This window comes from Odocoileus virginianus, unplaced genomic scaffold (genome assembly GCF_023699985.2).
Source record: "Odocoileus virginianus isolate 20LAN1187 ecotype Illinois unplaced genomic scaffold, Ovbor_1.2 Unplaced_Contig_2, whole genome shotgun sequence".
NCBI lineage: Eukaryota > Metazoa > Chordata > Mammalia > Artiodactyla > Cervidae > Odocoileus > Odocoileus virginianus.
The window spans coordinates 2,639,345-2,656,803 of NW_027224319.1; the positions used below are offsets into that span (position 1 = coordinate 2,639,345).

Below are 17,459 nucleotides of genomic sequence, written 5' to 3' on the forward strand. Positions count from 1 at the left end.
GGAGCACAGTGAAGGCCTGAGCCCTCCCTGGAAGGGACAAGGCTCGTGACCCCACTCCACTTGACCTCAGTAGAGAACGGCGGGAGTCTCATCCAGGCTGGCTGCCGGCGGGCTCGTGGACCTGGCCTGACCCTCGGCTTCCTCCTTCCTCATCAGAAGGGCAGCCTGGGGCTCTGAGCCTCTCCGTCAGCTTCCTCCCACGAGCTCATCTCCTTATACCACGGCTTTCGCCCAAGGTCACTCATCTCTGGCCTTGTCTAGATCTTTCTGAACCCCTAGTGGCCTCAGGCCCCAGAGGGCACAAGAAGATTCTGTTTACCACCTGCCTCCCTTCCCAGTCAGCCCCTCCCAAACCACAGGGGAGCTGCAGTCTGGTCCTCTCGGGTTGTGTGCCAACTCCCAGCACTCGGGCCTCTTTCATGAGACTCCAGGCCTCATCTCTTGTAGTTTATAAGGGGCCTCTATCCTCTTCTAAACACAGAACACCCAAAACACACGTCCTCTGCCACCAAGCAAGAGAGGACCGCGTGCTGGGCGGGCACGATGCCGTCCAGGCCCTCAGGCAGGAAGCGCAAGTCACGGGGCACCATCGGCGGTGTGTCCCCCGGACCTTTCCGTGGGTGCAGCCCCGCCAGGCCGCAAGATGACAGGAGGCATGCAGAAATGAGGCAAAACTCTGCTGGTTTATCAGCATGAAAACGCAGCGATGGGGAAACCAGAGGCGCCCAGGGGAAGTGGGGCCACTTGAGCAGATGGTGCCTGAGCCTTGCTTCCAGGAGGCCTTGTCACCGGAAGCCAGTGCCAGGCTCTCTCTGGGCAGGAGGCACTTTGATCCCACACTCTCGCCCTTCACACCAGAGAGGCCCCACCTCAGCGGGAGGCCCGCACCCATCGGCCCTACTCCCGCATCAGCCAAGCCGTGGCCTTGCTCAGCAGTGCCTCCTGTCTCCGAGCATGGAGACCAGAAATGCTCAGGGCTGGACAGCCAGTGGGGAAGAGCCCCTTTCCCTCCATTCCCACGTCCCTCCTGCGTCCCTCCAGGCGGTCTGACTGCCAGGGGGCGGCCTCCAGGTCCAGGCCTTGTCCTCCCTGGCACGGTCTCTTTCTTGAAGCATGGCACCCCACTCGTCCTGGCCAGCACGGAGCTCCCAGAGCTCCTGGCCACCCCGCAATATCTCCCTTGGTTGAGCCTCGCATCTTAGCTCTCACGTCTCGAGGAAAGAGTGCAGTCGTCTCGAGTCCTTTCTTCTGTTCTTTATAAAACCACTCAGTAAGGCCAGTCCTGGGCCAATTGGTTCTCAACACTTTCCCTTCAGAGAAACGCCCATCTCCGCCTGCCCTTCGCTCCCTTTCTCTAAGCTGGCTTCCTTTCAGGCCAGGTTGATCCCTTTACCCCATGAGGTGACCCAGCTTTGGAACAGCATTTGAGAAGGAGCCTTCAGGTCTTGCCCATGACCCATCATTTTCTCAAAGGACCCTAAGGGGGCTACTCAAGCATGACTCCCTCACCCAAGCACCATCCTGCATCTCTCCAGGCATCATGCCTCCTTAGGGGTCTTGCATTCCTACCTGTGATTGCAGAATCCAGCCTGTGACTCTGGGTCCGTGCTGGGACCTTTTCTTGGGCATCAGGTCTCCAAAAAGAGCCTGGCCATCCCCCTGCACGAGAGTACTTGTTCCAAAAGGGATTAAAGCCTTTGTGGTCTCAACACACAGATTTGGGTCAACACAGTCATGACTCTAAATATATACCCCTGAGTTTCTCCTCTGCTTGAATAGTTTCTATAGCCATGTCGCCTCCTCCCATCTCCAGGGACTCCAGGAGCCCCCTGGGTACCAGGCAGGTCCCTCCAGCAGCACAGAGGCTTTCTTCCCACAGGGTGTGAAGCATGTGGCCAGGAAGCAGGGCCCCACATTGGGTGGATGGAGAGATGGGCTACCCCTACCTCCTCCGAGCAGGATCTTCCTCCCAGGATTCTGGGTAAAGGAGGGTGCCTGCTGAGTCAAAAAAACACCTGGGCTTTCTGTACCTTTGCTGTTGTTCAGTCATGTCCGACTCTGTGACCCCATGGACTGCAGCACCCCAGGCTTCCCTGTCCTTCACCATCTCCCGGAGCTTGCTCAGACTCATGTCCATTGAGTCAGTGATGCCATCCAACCTTGGAAGGAGTCCCAACCATGGTCCCCTGCGCTATCAGAAGTGACCACAGAGGCCTAGGGCAGGGCTGGGTGTGCAAGGCTGACTTCTGGAACACCCCCAGCAAGTCACACGTCCCTCCCCCAGCACCACTGTGAGACGGAGGGCCCCCAGCAGACAGATGCCCTGCGGTGACCAGACAGTGTGGTCAGACTGACATTCAAATGATCAGGAGGAAACTCTGGCCCACAACCTCGCTTTCCTCTTCCGACCCACTCAAAAGCGAGTTTTTCACCCAGAAACTTAATGGCACACCCCTAATACTTCAGCCTCACCCACCATTTTCCACAGCACTTGCTCACATCCTCCACTCCACATGTACCTCACAACTGAAATGCAAAGAGGGAGGATCTGCCAATACCTCCATTTAAGTGAGCGAGTCTCTGAGGCTCAGAGAAGTGGCCTGACTTGGCCAAGATCACACAGCACGTAAGTAACAAGAGATCTGACTCCAGAGTCCTCCATTTTCCCCACCACCCACACCACTCACCAGACAAGCCCACAGAGGTTGAATTTCCATGGTGGAACCAGTGTCCACGCCCACAGCCGCATGCAGTGAAAAGGAGCCAGTGCTTTGGGGTCCAGGGGGCCAGGGAAGCTGTTTCTCCTCTTGAGATTTCCATCAGCCTGGCAGCGACTGAGGCGGGGGCGTCCGCCCATCAGTGATCAGGAACAGAGTTAGCATTCAGCTTTAGGATCCAAGGCCAACCTCCATGGCTCCTCTCTCTTATTCCCACAAATTCCTAACCCATCTCAGGCCGGCTTCACAGTTAGCAAGTTCGTAGCATGTGCCACGTTCATGAGTGAAGGTCCTGTTCCTTTGAACCAACCAGGCCCAGAGCATCAGACTCCTAACCCCGTACCGGCCACTTTCCCCATGCCTTCCCAGTCTAGAGAGGGCAGGCCCCCTCCCAGCCCCCTTCAGATTCCAGGTTCTAAGGACTGCTAGGATGAGGCGTCTGCATCTCTTAGGCGGGGGATGAAGGAGAAGGGAAGGAAAGGAAGCCGGAGCTCTCATTAGCATCCTGGTAACTAATTTAGTGCAACCTTGGGTTGGTGAGAAAATGGCTTGCTTCTGGTTGGTGGTGGGGGGGAACCCAGACCTCTCCACTGTCTGAATATTCCATGTGTTTGTTTCCCTAGAGGGCTAGAGAACCCTGGACACAGAGTTCAGCAAGAGAGAGTGAAATTAAAAGAGGTTGTGAGTCTTTAACCTTGAGCCTGAAATGAATGTGAATCAACCCCAGACTCTTGGCTTCCTTGAAGCCGGGTAAACATTCGAGTATGTCCAACCCACCCCAGACGGGGGGACCTATACATTTCCTTTAGCACACCCCCCCTCCCTGCCCCCTTTGTGCTGATAAAACCAAAACATCTGAAGACCCCAGACCCTTCCTCTCTTCCCCCCTCACCCCACATCCCAGGGCGGCTCACGCCAGCAAAGGCCCATCCCCAGGGCAATCAGGGAAGGGGAGACGGAAGAGCTTTTTTTCTTCCCATACTCTTTTCCATTTCAGCCGCGAGAGATCCGCAGTGGAGACTTGAAACGGCCGTGGCGGGGTGTCCCGGAAAGTCTTGTCCCCACAGTCTTTGTCCAGAGCAGTTCATTCTTTCTGTCGTCTCCATTCCAGGGGGAGGGCGAGGGGCCTGCATCTCATTGTGTGTCGTCCCCTCCGCGTTGTCAGTCCCACGACAGGGTCCTGCCACCATCCCCCCTCCTCCACCAGGCGCTGCCCGGCTGGCGTCTCTGCAGCTCAGCCTCTGAACACTCCGGGCACGGGGCTGGGCAGCTACAGCAGTCATTAGCGTCCCCATTATACAGTTAGGAAGACTGAGGCCTGCAACCTCTTTTTTGTTGTTTTCACTTAACCAATGGAGTAATGGCCCAGTTATCAGGAGGTCAGAATACTGCATAATCTCTGCAGAGCCACAGGTATCCAGGGAGAAAGACGTCTCTGAACAGCCACGTGGCCATCACGGAGGGCCAGCACTACGCGTGGTGTCCGGCTGGCTCTTGCTTAGAGCCCAGTGCCTTTTACTGAAAGCAGGGTCCCACCAGGCAGGTTTCCCCAGAATCCCCGGCCCAACAGCACATAAGAAGGACCAGGGACAGAGGTGGTTTAGAGAAGATGAGGAAGAGTCAGAGCTAGCAAGTGATGGCTGGCAGCACAGGAGAAAAATTTTTTTAAAAATCCAAAGTTTGGAGTCTTACACAAAATGAAGAGGGCTCACTGACAAATTCTCTGTGTTCTCTAAATTAGAAGGTGGAGGCGCTTACGACGTGTCTTGCCGAGACTCCTCTCTGAAGTAGTCGTGTAAACCCTGAGCTGTGACACTTAAAACCATCAGCCACAGTCATCATGAAAATTCACTTCCATGGACAGGGCTTTCCCACCACACACCCCACCAACCTGGGTTTAGTGCCACAAATCCCGGGACCACGAGGGCCTTCCCACATACCCCCAGGCCTGTGATATAGGGGGGCAGGAAGGTAGAGCTGTCCAGGTCAGCACCCCCCCCTCCTCTGCTCTGGCTCGGCTCCCCGAGGCATCATAGATGCCTGTTTCTCCCCGCCTGCTGGCTCCGCTCTGAGTGGGGGCTGGGAAGAGAGGAGGAGGCGCTTCTGTCCCATTGGCCCCTCACCATGGCAGGCAGGGCTCCCCTCCCAGGAGTTCAGAGACAGGACGCCCCTCTTCAAAGCGAGGGTCCCGTTCCTGTGCCCCCTGTGAGGCAGGACAGGGGGCAGCCAGCCTGGTGGCGTGGCTCGCCTTGGCCCGCAGTCAAGGCGCCAGAAGTGGCACAGCCCGGACGCCTCCCTGTCCGGCCTTCTTCCGTTCTGCAGGGAACCCAGCTTCCAACTGAGACCCAGACAATGAAAGAACTTGGCTGTCCTGTGGCTTAGTTCCGAACCCTCTTAGAATCCTACCCAGGGGCTGAGTGGGCTCCTCTGATTCTGGCCTCATTTTTCGGTTTTGTGTTTTCAAAGCACAAATAAAGAAAGAAAGGAAAAAAAAAAAAACCGCAGGAAATCAGGAACCCCAAAGCCAACTCCAATGACTGGCCAGGGCTTTGAGTCTATACTCGAGTGTTTACCTCCCAAATGCATGAAGGAAAGAAGCGTTGGGTACAAATGACCTCCGTTCACATTGTGCAGGCTTCCAAGTGTAGCCGTGTGTCTGTCTGTGTGTGCTGTGTGGTTCTCGTCCCCCCACCGCAGCATGCTCCCGAGCCCCGAATGTCATCGGCCGCCGGCTCCTCCGCGCTTTCTGGCTGCCTCTGCTGCACCCCAGAAAGCCCCGAGTTGGCTTCGGTTTGCTTTGCTGCTTTGGTTCGATGTCCCCCTTCTCTGTTTGGCCCTCGTGTGTCCCCCCTCTCATCCCGGCTCACCCAGCCATCTCTCCTCTCTGTTCCTTGTGTGTGTGTGATGCGTTATCTGTTCCATGTCTCTGGTTCCTTAACGGTGTGTGGTTTTTCTAAGATGAATTCTCTCTCTCTCTTTTTTTTTTTTTTACAAATAGCCTCTCTCCTTCTTCCTCCTTGATTCCCACCTGGCCCCGCTACCCTTCTGCATGGTCGAAGCTCTAATTTCCAGTTAACAAGGCTCAGTCTCTCACTAGGTCTGGGTGCCCACTGGAGTGGACTAAGCTTCCTCTAACCACTGCTCCCCATCGTCTCTACGGCGGGGCTTCCTTCCTTCTGTCCTAATACTGTAGTCTGTCCCCAAACCGAGCAAGTAAAAACAAACAAAAAACACCTCTCGGATGCACAGAACCTCAGCCCCCTCCTCCCTCCATTCTTCCCGCTCCCGTCCGCGCTCCCGACGCCGTGGATTCCAGCCGCCCGCTGTGCCCCGCCCCCTCGTCCTCGCCACCCCCTACCGCGAGCCCGCCCCCCCCCCAACCCCCAGAGCTCGGCCCCCGCCCCCGCGGAGGTGCGCCTCACCGCGGCCCTTCCCTTGCAGATCCGCGTCGTGAAGGCGTTTCGTAGCTCTCTCTATGAAGGTCTAGAAAAGCCTGAGTCTCGAACCTCCATCCATAACTTCATGGCTCACCCTGAGTTCCGGATCGAAGACTCGCAGCCCCACATCCCCCTCATCGACGACACCGACCTGGAAGAAGATGCCGCGCTCAAACAGAACTCGAGCCCGCCCTCGTCGCTCAACAAGAACAACAGCGCCATCGACAGCGGGATCAACCTGACGACCGACACAAGCAAATCAGCTACCTCTTCAAGTCCAGGGAGCCCCATCCACAGCCTGGAGACGTCGCTTTAGCTGAGGACCCACCCCCACCCCGCCGCCACACCACACCCCGCCCCCACCCGGGCAGCCACCCATCCGGGCACCTGACTGACCCAAGCCGCAGCGAGCAACGGCAGGAAGAAAACAAAAACAAACACTGGCGAGAAAACCGATTCCACCCAGCAGACCCTTTTTTTCTGGCTGCGATGCTGTTTGAACTCTTTTTCACCTTGAGGCGAGGGCGGGATCTCGTGGGGAGCGGGGCTAAAGGGAGTGAGTGGGGGTTTTCCCAGAACTAGCCCTTCTTGGCTCCCGCCTGACGTGGACCAGCCCTGCCCCCAGCCCAGCGCCAGCCGCATCCCTGCATGAATGTACTGCATACTTCCGGTCCTCCCCTAGTTTGGTTTTTGGGGGGTTGGGGAGGGGTTTTGTTTTTTCTTTTGTTTCTTAGGCGGGAACTGCAAAACAGACTCTTTTCTGAGACTATTTATCCAATCCACTGGTCTGTGAAGTTTTTGAGATGCTTGCTGTAGCATGGTCTCAGTTGTACAGGTTAATTTCACAACTTTTTGAAATTGCAGAGCTTAACTCGCCTGGTAAATTTGCACCAATGGAACCGAAGAACTTCAGACACTCACAAGGTTATATCCATTTCTTTGTATCTATATCAACGTATACTTCTCTGAGACTGTATACGTCCATATAGATAGGTAGATATATATATATATAAATATATATAATGGATATATAAAATTTTTTTGCCGGCATGTTGCCTTGTTTCCGCTTAAATTGCTCTATTTTAACTTATTTATGTCCTAAAAGAAGAATGTAATTTGTTTACAAACCTGTAGATAACGTCTTCGGCTATTTGTATGGTTTAAGAACACTGGTGGCTGAGATGCTATAAAAACAGCTCAGCCTGGCAGACACCTCCCTGGATTGCATCCTCGATGTTTTACGATAGCCATGCTCTGATTATTTTTTTTTTTTTCTGGCTTGCTGTTTCTGTTGGATAATGTCACTACCGTGGGAGGCAGGAGTCAAATGTGAGCAGGGATCCATCCCGAGCAGTCCAACAGCGCGCTCCGTAGACAAAGGGGGAGGAGGAGAGAAGTCTTCGTGGGCTCCAAGGACTGACTGGTGGCCGGCCGGCCCCAGGGCCACGGGGTCCGCAAAGCACTGAGTGAAGACCTTCTCTCAATGAAACTCACTTGAGTTTACTAAGAGCACTTCCAACAGAGGTTCCCTCTGGCGCTGTCTGTGCAGACTGAGGTAGTGAGGCAATATTATAAATGCTGTTTTGTTGATTTTTTCTTTTTTCGGTTAGTAATTTAGAGGCTTATTTCCTCATAGATTGCAGCAAATATGCTGTTGGCATATTGGATGAGGATCATTAAGGCTTGCTGCTTTTATTTTTATTTTTGAAGAAGAATAGCCTTTTTCTCTGCACTACTTAGATCCGAACGAACCTTATGATGTGTATATTGAGATGTATTCAGTGTGATTTTTTTTAAACCAAATCGTCTTCCTGTAGTCGCAATATATACTATAGCCTTTGAACAGCAAGTCTTGCTTTCCCAGGCAGAAAGCCATTCTGAAACCCTGCATATCACAGGTGAGAAAAGGTGGTTATTTCTCCCCCGCCCCTGAGACAATAACAGCACTAGTAATCCCACTTAATAAGAGCTTATTTAATTGTATGTCAGCCTCTTAACTGCTAAGCACTTTGTGGGTATCAGCTTTTTTCATAAAAGAACTTTTGTATTGAATACAAAGTTTGCTTTGAGACTTTTCAGCATACGATCTTTTTCCATAAACTTGTACAGTGCAAAAGACATTTTGAATACCATGACCGATGATGTCCCATGCTTCAAGGAAAACCAAAACGCTTCCCGCCTCGCTTGCAAAATGCATTCTTCATATTGACCCTTCCCACGGTTGCTCTGTGTCAGCCCGGGCCCCTCCCTTCTCCAGGCCCAGAGAATTCTTCCACAAACAAGATTGAGAGCCACTCGGGAAAAGAGCCATAGTCAGCTGGGAGGGCATGCGTCTGGACGGCTGTGGAGAAACCCGAGGGTTTGGGATCCCGAGACAGCCCATCCCACCTGGCAAGACCTTCCTGGAAGGAGGACCTTTTTTGAGCAAGAGCATCTCCTGAATGTCGAGAAGCATCATCTCTGAATGTAGCCAGCAGAGGGAACTGCGTCCCCCGAAGGGGTGACCAGCCCTCAGATGTGTTTATTGGATTCCAAGACCAACACCGCCCACACCGCCCACTGCTCTCCTTAGAGAAAGACCTGCTCCTGTAGAACCTGGGGCAGCTTTGGAACGTGGTGTGTTTTTCGTTTTCTGTTGTTTCTTGTAGTTTCCTTTTTCGAGGTTCTCCATCTCCCCCTGTGTTCCGACCGTGTGTCCGTGACCGCATTCCATGACACCAGGAAAGCCCGGCTCGCACATGAGGCCTCCTGCTCATTTGCAGCCAGGACGCAAGGGGAGCAGGAGGGGGTCTCCCAGAGCGGGGCTCAGCTCCAGGGAGAGTAGGGAGCCACCGAAGCTAGAATGCCCCCACATCAGTGCTGGTCTTTTCTTGTCAGGAATGATGGATGCCCACACACACATACACACTCATACCCTTGCCCTCACACTTACACACACACACACACACACACACACACACAGAGGAAATGACTGGTTTGTCAGAACTCACTGTAGTACATAAAGCTTGCACTCGGCGTCCTATATCTAGCAGCATGGGGTACGTTTGGCAGTTAACCCCATTAGGGGGTAAATAATTTATGACCATTCATCTGTTTTTATGAATTTTTTTAATCTAGACAATAATTGTAAATAAAGAACTCACCATCTCTGTTCATTTACTACTATGCAATGGTGATGCTTTCAGTTGCTGTCTCTTCTTACTCCTGCAGTGTGGTTCTGAAATGTCTGTGGTCTTAAAAGGAAAAAAAAAAGGCAAAAAACATCAAACAGAACACAGTGACTATATACTCTGTAATATATACTTTTTTTTTAACTGGTCAGGGACTGCACCATCCTCTTAGATTCCTGTCTGCCCTCTGGACGGGGTTCCAGGAGGAGGTAGCAGACTCGGTTCTGAGGTCTACGCTCACCAATCTGTCTCCCCCTCCACAGATGAGGGACGAGCAGCGGGCCCATTCAGTGAGCCACCCACCTTTGGAGGTGGACAGGAAGGAAACTGAAGACCTTCCTTCCTAACTCAGCAGCAGCCTGGGTTGCTCCCACCAGCCCCCACCCCACCCCCGTGGCCCCTTCTCCCCATGTCCCAGCCAGAGCAGAGAGCCGACAAGAAACAGAGGTCCCTGCTTCTGAGCACAGACCAACGGCGGTGACTGCACTGGGGCGAGGATCCGGGACCTGTCTCAGCCCAGGCAGCCCAGTGATGGAACGGCCACCCTTCCTCCACTGTGTGGAAATTCCCCCTTTACCGCACCCTGACAGCTTAGAGAGACTTGCATCTATTTCTGGAATTTCGCCTCTGTTCCCTCATCAGGGTGTCTCATCTGACTAGCCACCTAGTTTTAATTATTGTCACTTTATATGATGTTTTTATTATGTGGTGGGACAAATACCCTTCGTGCATTTTTTTTTAACAAAATTTCCTGGTTATTCTTTCACGTCTGTTCTTCCAAGTAAACTTAAAATGTTGCCGAGTCCTCCGCCCTCCTGCCCTCCTCTCACCCCAAATACTGGGCCCTTTCATCATAGGTGCAAACATCATGCCGCCATTGTAAGCACTGTCCACTCCAGCTCACTAAATAGAGACCCCGGTAAGGAGAAAAAAGAAGGGCATCCTAGATCTTGAGGGAAGCCTGATACTCCTCCCATCATCTCACCTGTCCCCTGAGCCAGGGTGTTGTCAGGAGAGGCCACGGAGCCCCCAGCCAATATCAGTGTGGGCCCCCAAATCACCCATCTTGGCTGTGATGGGGTGGACCCTCCATCCACCCCAGTCCAGGGGAGAAAGAAGGTTCTCTCCCAGACTCAGAGCTACCAGAATGTGTATCCCACTTGCCAATTCTCCTCATGGAGAGATGTTTATTCCTGGCTCCTTTTCCTGGGCTGTTGTTGTGGGGAGGGGGTCACCCCTTGCTCTTTATTGAGTTTTCAGCAGGTCTGAGATAGGTCCCCCGGCGTGTAGCCGTTTCTTGCCTGGACCTTCTCACCACCCTGACTCCCCCTAGTGGTTCTTGCTCTACTTGCAGGAGGCTGTCAAATAAGTACACTGTGACAGGCCTCCCAACCCCAAACTCTCTCCAATGGGCCCCAGGATCCCACCATTAGAAGGGGTGGGGGTGGGGGATGGGCTGCATTTCTCTGAAGGTTTTTGGGTCCTCCAAAGCCAAGGCCAAAATCAAACAATAGCGGGAAATCCCCAGGTCTTTCTCAAGTTCCAAAGCGAGCTCTCCTGATTTTGACATAAAGATCCTGTCCACCCAAGTAGGGGAGGGGGAATCCCAAGCCCTGGGCATCAGCCATCACCCCCTCCAACGAAAACAAGATATTTAAGGCTGCTTTGGGACCGCCCTTCACGGCTCCCCCAAGTCTTGTAACGCCTGTGGTGCTCTCCCTCCCGACCTTTCCTCTCGGGAGGGTCGGTCGCCACACTTTGCTAACTCTTGTGTGCACATATTTTATACCGGAGTAAGCAAGGAAATGGTGCCGCCTCCAGCTTCCTGAGCTGCCCGGGCTCGGGCGCTCTGGGACAATCGGGGCTGGGAAGTGACTGTGCTCTTATTGTACACTCCTGATTTCTCTGTATCTCTGGCTTGTGCTCTTTGTAACTAATGGGATTTGTCTGCCTTTTCAACACTATACTGAGCAATAACAATAAATGCACACGTGGAAATGTAGACACGGTACACATCACAAGGCCTTTTTCCGAGGGATGGCTGGGTCCCCGCCCTCCGTGGACTTGAACTCAGAGGGAAGGGAAAGGCAGTTTGCCTGAGGGTGCGCAGGGCAGGGGCAGTCTCTCTCCTTCCACTGAGTCGCGCCTTCCTGTACCATTTGAAGGAGGCAAGTTCAGTGTTCCGTGAGTCATGAACCCTCCATGAGGAATAGCTGACAATCCCAGATGGCCAGACTTTTGGGGGAAGAGACCTCAGGAGGACAAAGAGGTTGAGATTCAAGTTCTAGAGGGTCAGGGCACCAAACAAGGAAAGCTAACAGTGGCCTGACTTGGGGTCTGGGATTAACCAGAGGGAGGTGATGGGAGATATGGACAAAGGATGTAGGTGTCATCCCCTCCTGAGGACAGGGGGATGCAGAAGGGAGCCTGGCATACTAAGAGTCTGAGCTTTGCACACCTCTGGTGAACATCAGCAAAGAACAGGAACAGGCCCAGCTCAAGAGACAGTCCCAGTGTTGCCTCAAAGTCTGAAGGTCGCACGTGCACACATGCAGACACAATCCCAGCTCTTCTCAGGGAAGACTGACTCTCAGAACAAGCACCGCAGGCCCAGTCGGCTTCCAAACCCAAACCCAGCTTTACATCCAAAGGTGAATTTACTCCCAACATCAACCTTCTACAGAAGGTTTTATTAGTTTCCACCTAACAGAAGAAGAGACAGCAATTCAGAGAGGTGAAGGGTGTACCCACCTAGTAAGCAGGGGCTACAGTATTCATACCTAGCAGTCTTGATGCCAGGGTTGGCACTCAAAACTTTTCAGTTCCACCAGCAAATACCGTAATGAATAGGATACAGTTGCACTGTTTCTCCCAAATCCTCACTCTCTCCAGCTTCAGTGCCAACACCAGGGAATTCCTTATGCCCCATGCATTGTGTTTATGTTATATCTACTGTGTCATTGTCCTCATCTTATACTCAAGGAAAGTTGGGCTCAGACAGAAGCGATATGATTTTATCACTCAGAGAATCAGTGGTAGATCTACAGATCTGAGATCAGGGCCTGTCCCTGGAAGAACAGGAGATCCCAGAGCCCCTTCCGCTTTGTTCCTTGCAACATTTTTTTTTTCCATCATAAACACCAGACCTCAAACTCCTGGAATATTTTCCCATTAGAGGGAAACTGCAGGTCTTGAAAGCTGGGGGTGTGAGTGGAGGGTGAGCTGCAATCTGGAGGTCCAGCCCTGAGTTCTGTAAGACCCCACTCTCTGGCCCCCTCTCCCAGCTCCTTGATGGCTTGGGTCTGTCACACCCTCTGGGTCTTAACATCATCCCTCCAGCAGGGCCCATCTTCTGCTAGGACACTTCCCTCCAGTTTCAAGAGAGGAAACAGGGATTCTGACTCATCCAAGGGGAGTCTAGGTTCCATCCTGGGTCACTGAACTCCTAAAAAGCCATGAGAAGCCCAGGGCTGCCAGACAATGTGGGCTGAGGGGAACCCCCCCAGGGGCTCTGTCCAGCTACAGCATTCTCGCTGTGCAGGTGAGAAGCCAGGGGCCTAGGGGTTGGGGAAACTGGCGATTGGATCCTGGGATCCAGCTGCAGGAGTCGGGCTGAGATCCCTCCTTGCCTGGGCATCTAGCCGGTGGGCCAGATTCACAGGATCCCAGAGCCGTGATGGAAAAGGCGGTTTCAGAGGCATGGATCCTCTGTGCTTCGAGAGGGCCGGAAGAAAGAGAGGCTCAGCTCCCAGCAAGGGGCTTATCTGCTGGGTTTCTTTGCCCCTGGTCCCAGCTTGGGTCCTGAGGAGACACTAACAAGGAAGAACAAGGACCAGTCTGGCCACTACCCCCCAAATTAATCATCCTAAAATGTTCATCGTAAGGCCCGTTGTACCCAGAACCTCAGAGACGTTCCTTAGGAGTCCCTTTTTTTCCTGTGTAGATCTCAGGAAAAGGGAAGGGTTTGGTCGCGAGGGAAGACGGGCTAAAGCTTCAGATTAGAAGTCCCGAGTCTGGGTCGCCATGGAAACGAGAGTCCCACTCCGTTTTGGTCTCGCGGTCGACGCACGGAGAAGGGGAGGGGCCGTGGCGCTCAGGAGAGGACGGAACGCTTGTGCGAGCGGAGCTCGCTGCTGCCCGGAGGCTCCGGCGTCCGGACCCGACGGGCTTTCAGCCCGACGCCGGAAGTGAGCTGTTCCGAGGCGACGCCGGGTCCTGCCACGTCTGAGTCCTGAAGCCGCTACAACCATGGTGAGTGTTGGGGTCGGGGTCGCCGCCTTCTCGGGTCCTCGCCGCGCTGAAGTTCGAGCCCCATTCTGGGGCCGTACAGTTCTCCCGCACCGCTTCGGGTTTGAGGTGGGGTGGCTCTAGGGGGTGGTCAGAGGGAGGCCGCGGAACCTCTCAGAACTCTGCGGACAGCCGAGCTGCCGCGTCTCCTGCTCCTTCCTTTACTTCTCCTCCCGCAACAATTGAAAATAAAATCCCAAACACCGTAGAAGCCGCTATATTCTGAGCCCTAGCAGGTTCCAAGCACTGTTCCTAATCTCAGCCTGCCCACAGCCCCGTGAAGTCGATTCTGTTAAGCCAGTGTTCTCGGGGAAATGTCTGTGCCTAGGTTTTTGAGGAAAGCTGGGTGAGCCCACACGTCAGGACGCTGGGTTTGCTCCTTGCTCTGCAGGAGAATGGGTTGTAAGTTTCTTGGGGTTTTTTCTTGGCCTTTTAAGGTACTGAGTAGAGTTGGAGTCGCTTATGCCGTGACATTCAGCTTTTTTAAAAAATGAGGTTTTAAGTCAGTAGTTCTGAAGAGTGAATTGTTTTGAGTGCTCTCTTTTACTACCTACCCAGTGAAGACCAGACAACTTGAGGTGCTCTGGAGGATGAACATTTTTTTTTTAAGTAGCTTGAAAAAAGAACCAGGCACTTATTCATCAATCCTGGTTGGTGAGTGAGAGTGGTTCAAAATAAAATGCTGGTAATCTTCAAGGTCCTCTGATGAACTAGTATGAAACTACCAGTAAATTTTCTTTCTTCATGTACTTAGCATTGGGCCATTAACTTAGGCAATTGGATGTAACAGCTAGATAGGCAGCCTAGTGGAGTGGAAAGCTTTGTGGGCTAGAAATTATTAATAGCAGCTGTTTCCTCTTCTCTGGGCTTCATCTCCTTAGTCGGCTAGCTGTGAACTGTACCCTTCAGCTTTCCTAGTGCACACCTGAAAGCACTTTATAACCCGGGCAGCTTGGCGCACGTAGGAGATGCTTCTCTTTATCTTCCTTTCTTGCCTTTGCAGATCTCAGGGGCCTGCTTTCTAGGGCGTCTAGACTTTGATGAGAGAATTTGTGTTTACTTGATGTTCCCCTTTTGCACTGCTTTGCAGCCATCCTCTTCCAGTGTCCTCCTTTCTGAAAAGTCAGGTCAGGTTTTAAACCTGCAGGACTAGTGCTGGGAAAAGATGAAATGGGGGAGATGGTAAGAAGTATCACTTCTAGTCTGAAACCTCCTTTTCAGTCTCTTTTCTATCCCAAGAGTTTTGAGAGACTAGTGGTGGAACATAGTCAAATTGTCCATTTTTGTTCATTGACTTATTCATTTAGCAGATAGACACTGAGTTCCTTCTGGTTGCAAAACACTGTGCTGGGTGATTTGCGAGCATTCAGAACTGTCATTGACTCCAACCCTGGCTCTGGAGAGCTTGCCTTCTATTTGGGAGAAGGAAGCATCTAGACATTCAGTGTTGACATTCAGAGGAGTTTGGCCAGTTGGGAAATCTGGGAATCTTCAAGACCCAGTGTTGGGGGGCGGGGTGTGGTCATAATTTGAGCTGAACCTCAGAGAATGGATATGAAGGTGATGACCATGGTAACTATACTCCAGCCCTGCGAACTGGACTCTGTCACAGGTGGTGGACCAGGGAGAAGCCTCAAGAGAATCAATTGAATCAGTTAATCAAAGTCTTCAGGTGAAAATCCTGTTATGCAAGAAACTGCCTGGAACATCAGAGGCTCTGTCCTCTGATGCTCCATAGTCCAGCTGTAGCTCCCTTGGAGTCCCTCTTCACCCTCAAGCATAGCCAGGACCTCCCATGCCACCATCCCCGATCTTTGCTCATGTCATTCCCTCTTCGTGGACTGTACTTTTTTCCCCATGTGTTAGTCACTCAAGTCATGCCCAACTCTTTGCAACCCTATGGACTGTAGGCCACAAGCTTCTCTGTCCATGGAATTCTCCAGGCAAGAATACTGGAGTGGGTTGCCATGCCCTTCTCCAGAGGATCTTCCTGACCCAGGGATTGAACCTGGGTCTCCCACATTGCAGGCAGATTCTTTACCCTCTTAAGCTACCAGGGAAGCCACCTGCCAAATTCCTCCTCATCGGAGCCCCAGTTTTTGTCCACCACCACCAGCCCTTCAGACTGCTATTGCACATCCTAACCCCATGAAAATATTCATTCTGCCTTGTTGGGGTTGCTTCCATAGAGGCTTCTCTGGGGCAAGAAGTACCTCTCTTCTGTGTCTGTGTCTCCAGTCCCTGGCACAGTGCTTGGTGCAGCGAAGGCACTTAGAGTGAATGTTTACTGAATGAATGAATGAATGATCAGATGCTGTCAAGAACTTTAAAAGTGATCGGTGGATTTAACGAGATGATTGCATTCTAACTACCATCAGTTCATTTACCAACAATATCTTTGGTTTTAGGTGTCAGTAATTAACACTGTGGACACTTCCCATGAGGACATGATTGTAAGTATTCCTTTAGCCCTTCCTCACATGCTGAGGACATGGGCATCTCTGTTGATGATTTTTGAATACAGTGTGGCCTTGCAGCCTTTGCCAGTCAGGCTGTAACCTCAGGGGTATGGTCAGTCTCCAAGCAGGCCCTCTGAGTTGACAGGGCTGTGACAGTCTGGTCACTCTGTGTCAGGAGAAACCAAGAAACAGTTTGTAGCTCAGGGTACTTAGTCTCCTGGCCAAAAAAGTAACTGGCTCTGGGATGGGATGAATGTGGGTGCACAGGTTTGAAATAGTCTTCCCAGCTATCTTCCTCCTGCTGTCACTTGGCCCTATTGAAAAGGGGATTAAAGAAGAAAAAATAAGGACTTCTCTCATTGTCCGGTGATTAAGACTATGCTTCCAATGCAGGGGGCACAGGTTTGACCCCTAGTTGGGAAAGTTCTGGCTGCTGCGTGATGTGACCAAAAAAAAAGGAAAGAAATAGGAAGATGACTCAATACAAAGGCAGAGCCGGGTAGGACCACCACAGACGGCGGGCCAGATAGTGCCCTTTGAACCAGAAGTCATTAACTCAGGGTGTGTCCTGAGAGGTGAACACTTGGCTTATGTAAGAGGACAGGGCCGTGTGAGAAGGTCCAGAGGTTAAAGTCTCCAGCAAAGATACAGACTGCTTCATGCAGGGCAAGGAGTCCAGGAAGCCTTGAACAAGACCCAAGTCAGTCAACCTACAGTATTTCATCCCAGGTGTCCTGCCCTCACAGCCTCCCTCCAGCTGTTGCTTTTGGGCTTCTGAGGGGTTTCCTGGATGTGGTCGTCCTTGGAGGCAGTGTGGCACCTGGGTAAGACCATCCAATGTGAGGTCCCTAGTCAATCTTAACTTTAAGACAGTCCAGTCTGAGGTCCTTTGTCAATCTGCTAACTTTTCTGAGCCAGCCTTGATTTCCTCATAGCTGAGATGGGAAATGCCATGGATGTGTCCCCTCTCTGGGCGGGTTCATCTTGGGGAACAGATGAGACAGGGTAGTAATGGGGAACATCTGCATGCTCTTGGCACGTCACACCCCTGCTGAGTACTGCTCCTTCAGTGTCTCATTTAACCTTCATGAAGTTGAGGCCATTGTTAGCTCCATTTAAAGACAAGGAAACTAAGGTTCCAGGGCATTGGGACATTTTCCCAAGGTTGCACGGCAGATAACCTGAGATAGGATTAAAGTCTCGGTTCTGTGCCCTGCTTCCTCCCAAAGTGTGTGACAGCACTCTGCAGGAACAGTGCTTCAGAAGTATACTTACAGAAAAGATCTGTGTTAGCACCTGTCCTGCCCACCTTCCACGAAGCCAAGACCTGGAGTGGTGGAGAAGGTTGACTTCCCAAGAAGAATCAGGATGTCTTCCTTGGGTATGGAT

At 52.3% G+C, this 17,459-nt stretch overlaps 2 protein-coding genes and 1 long non-coding RNA gene across 16 annotated transcripts in view; 2 read left to right on the forward strand and 1 right to left on the reverse strand.

Moving 5' to 3' along the window:
* ATP2B2 (ATPase plasma membrane Ca2+ transporting 2) overlaps positions 1 to 9,319 on the forward strand; it is a 368,357-nt gene extending 359,038 nt beyond the window's left edge. For 10 of the 14 annotated variants that reach the window (XM_070463323.1, XM_070463327.1, XM_070463328.1 and 7 more), the window contains one exon: positions 6,159 to 9,319. In XM_070463323.1, the coding sequence (XP_070319424.1) occupies positions 6,159 to 6,470 (312 nt within the window). In that variant the 3' untranslated portion in view covers positions 6,471 to 9,319. Of the gene's footprint in view, positions 1 to 3,340; positions 3,396 to 5,715; positions 6,072 to 6,158 lie in introns of those variants that run through there. The other 4 variants (XM_070463331.1, XM_070463334.1, XM_070463335.1 and 1 more) reach the window with 2 other exon arrangements.
* Positions 2,550 to 6,227, reverse strand: LOC139033769 (uncharacterized). Its single transcript, XR_011486239.1, has 2 exons — positions 6,140 to 6,227; positions 2,550 to 5,476 (listed from the first exon to the last, which is right to left on the reverse strand). It is a non-coding gene; the product is annotated as an uncharacterized lncRNA (long non-coding RNA).
* Positions 9,320 to 13,476: 4,157 nt separating the features above from the next.
* Positions 13,477 to 17,459, forward strand: part of SEC13 (SEC13 homolog, nuclear pore and COPII coat complex component) — a 42,863-nt gene continuing 38,880 nt past the window's right edge. Inside the window, exons 1-2 of the mRNA XM_020872471.2 lie at positions 13,477 to 13,575; positions 16,020 to 16,064. Coding sequence (XP_020728130.1) covers positions 13,573 to 13,575; positions 16,020 to 16,064 — 48 coding nt within the window. The 5' untranslated portion in view covers positions 13,477 to 13,572. The remainder of the gene's footprint in view (positions 13,576 to 16,019; positions 16,065 to 17,459) is intronic.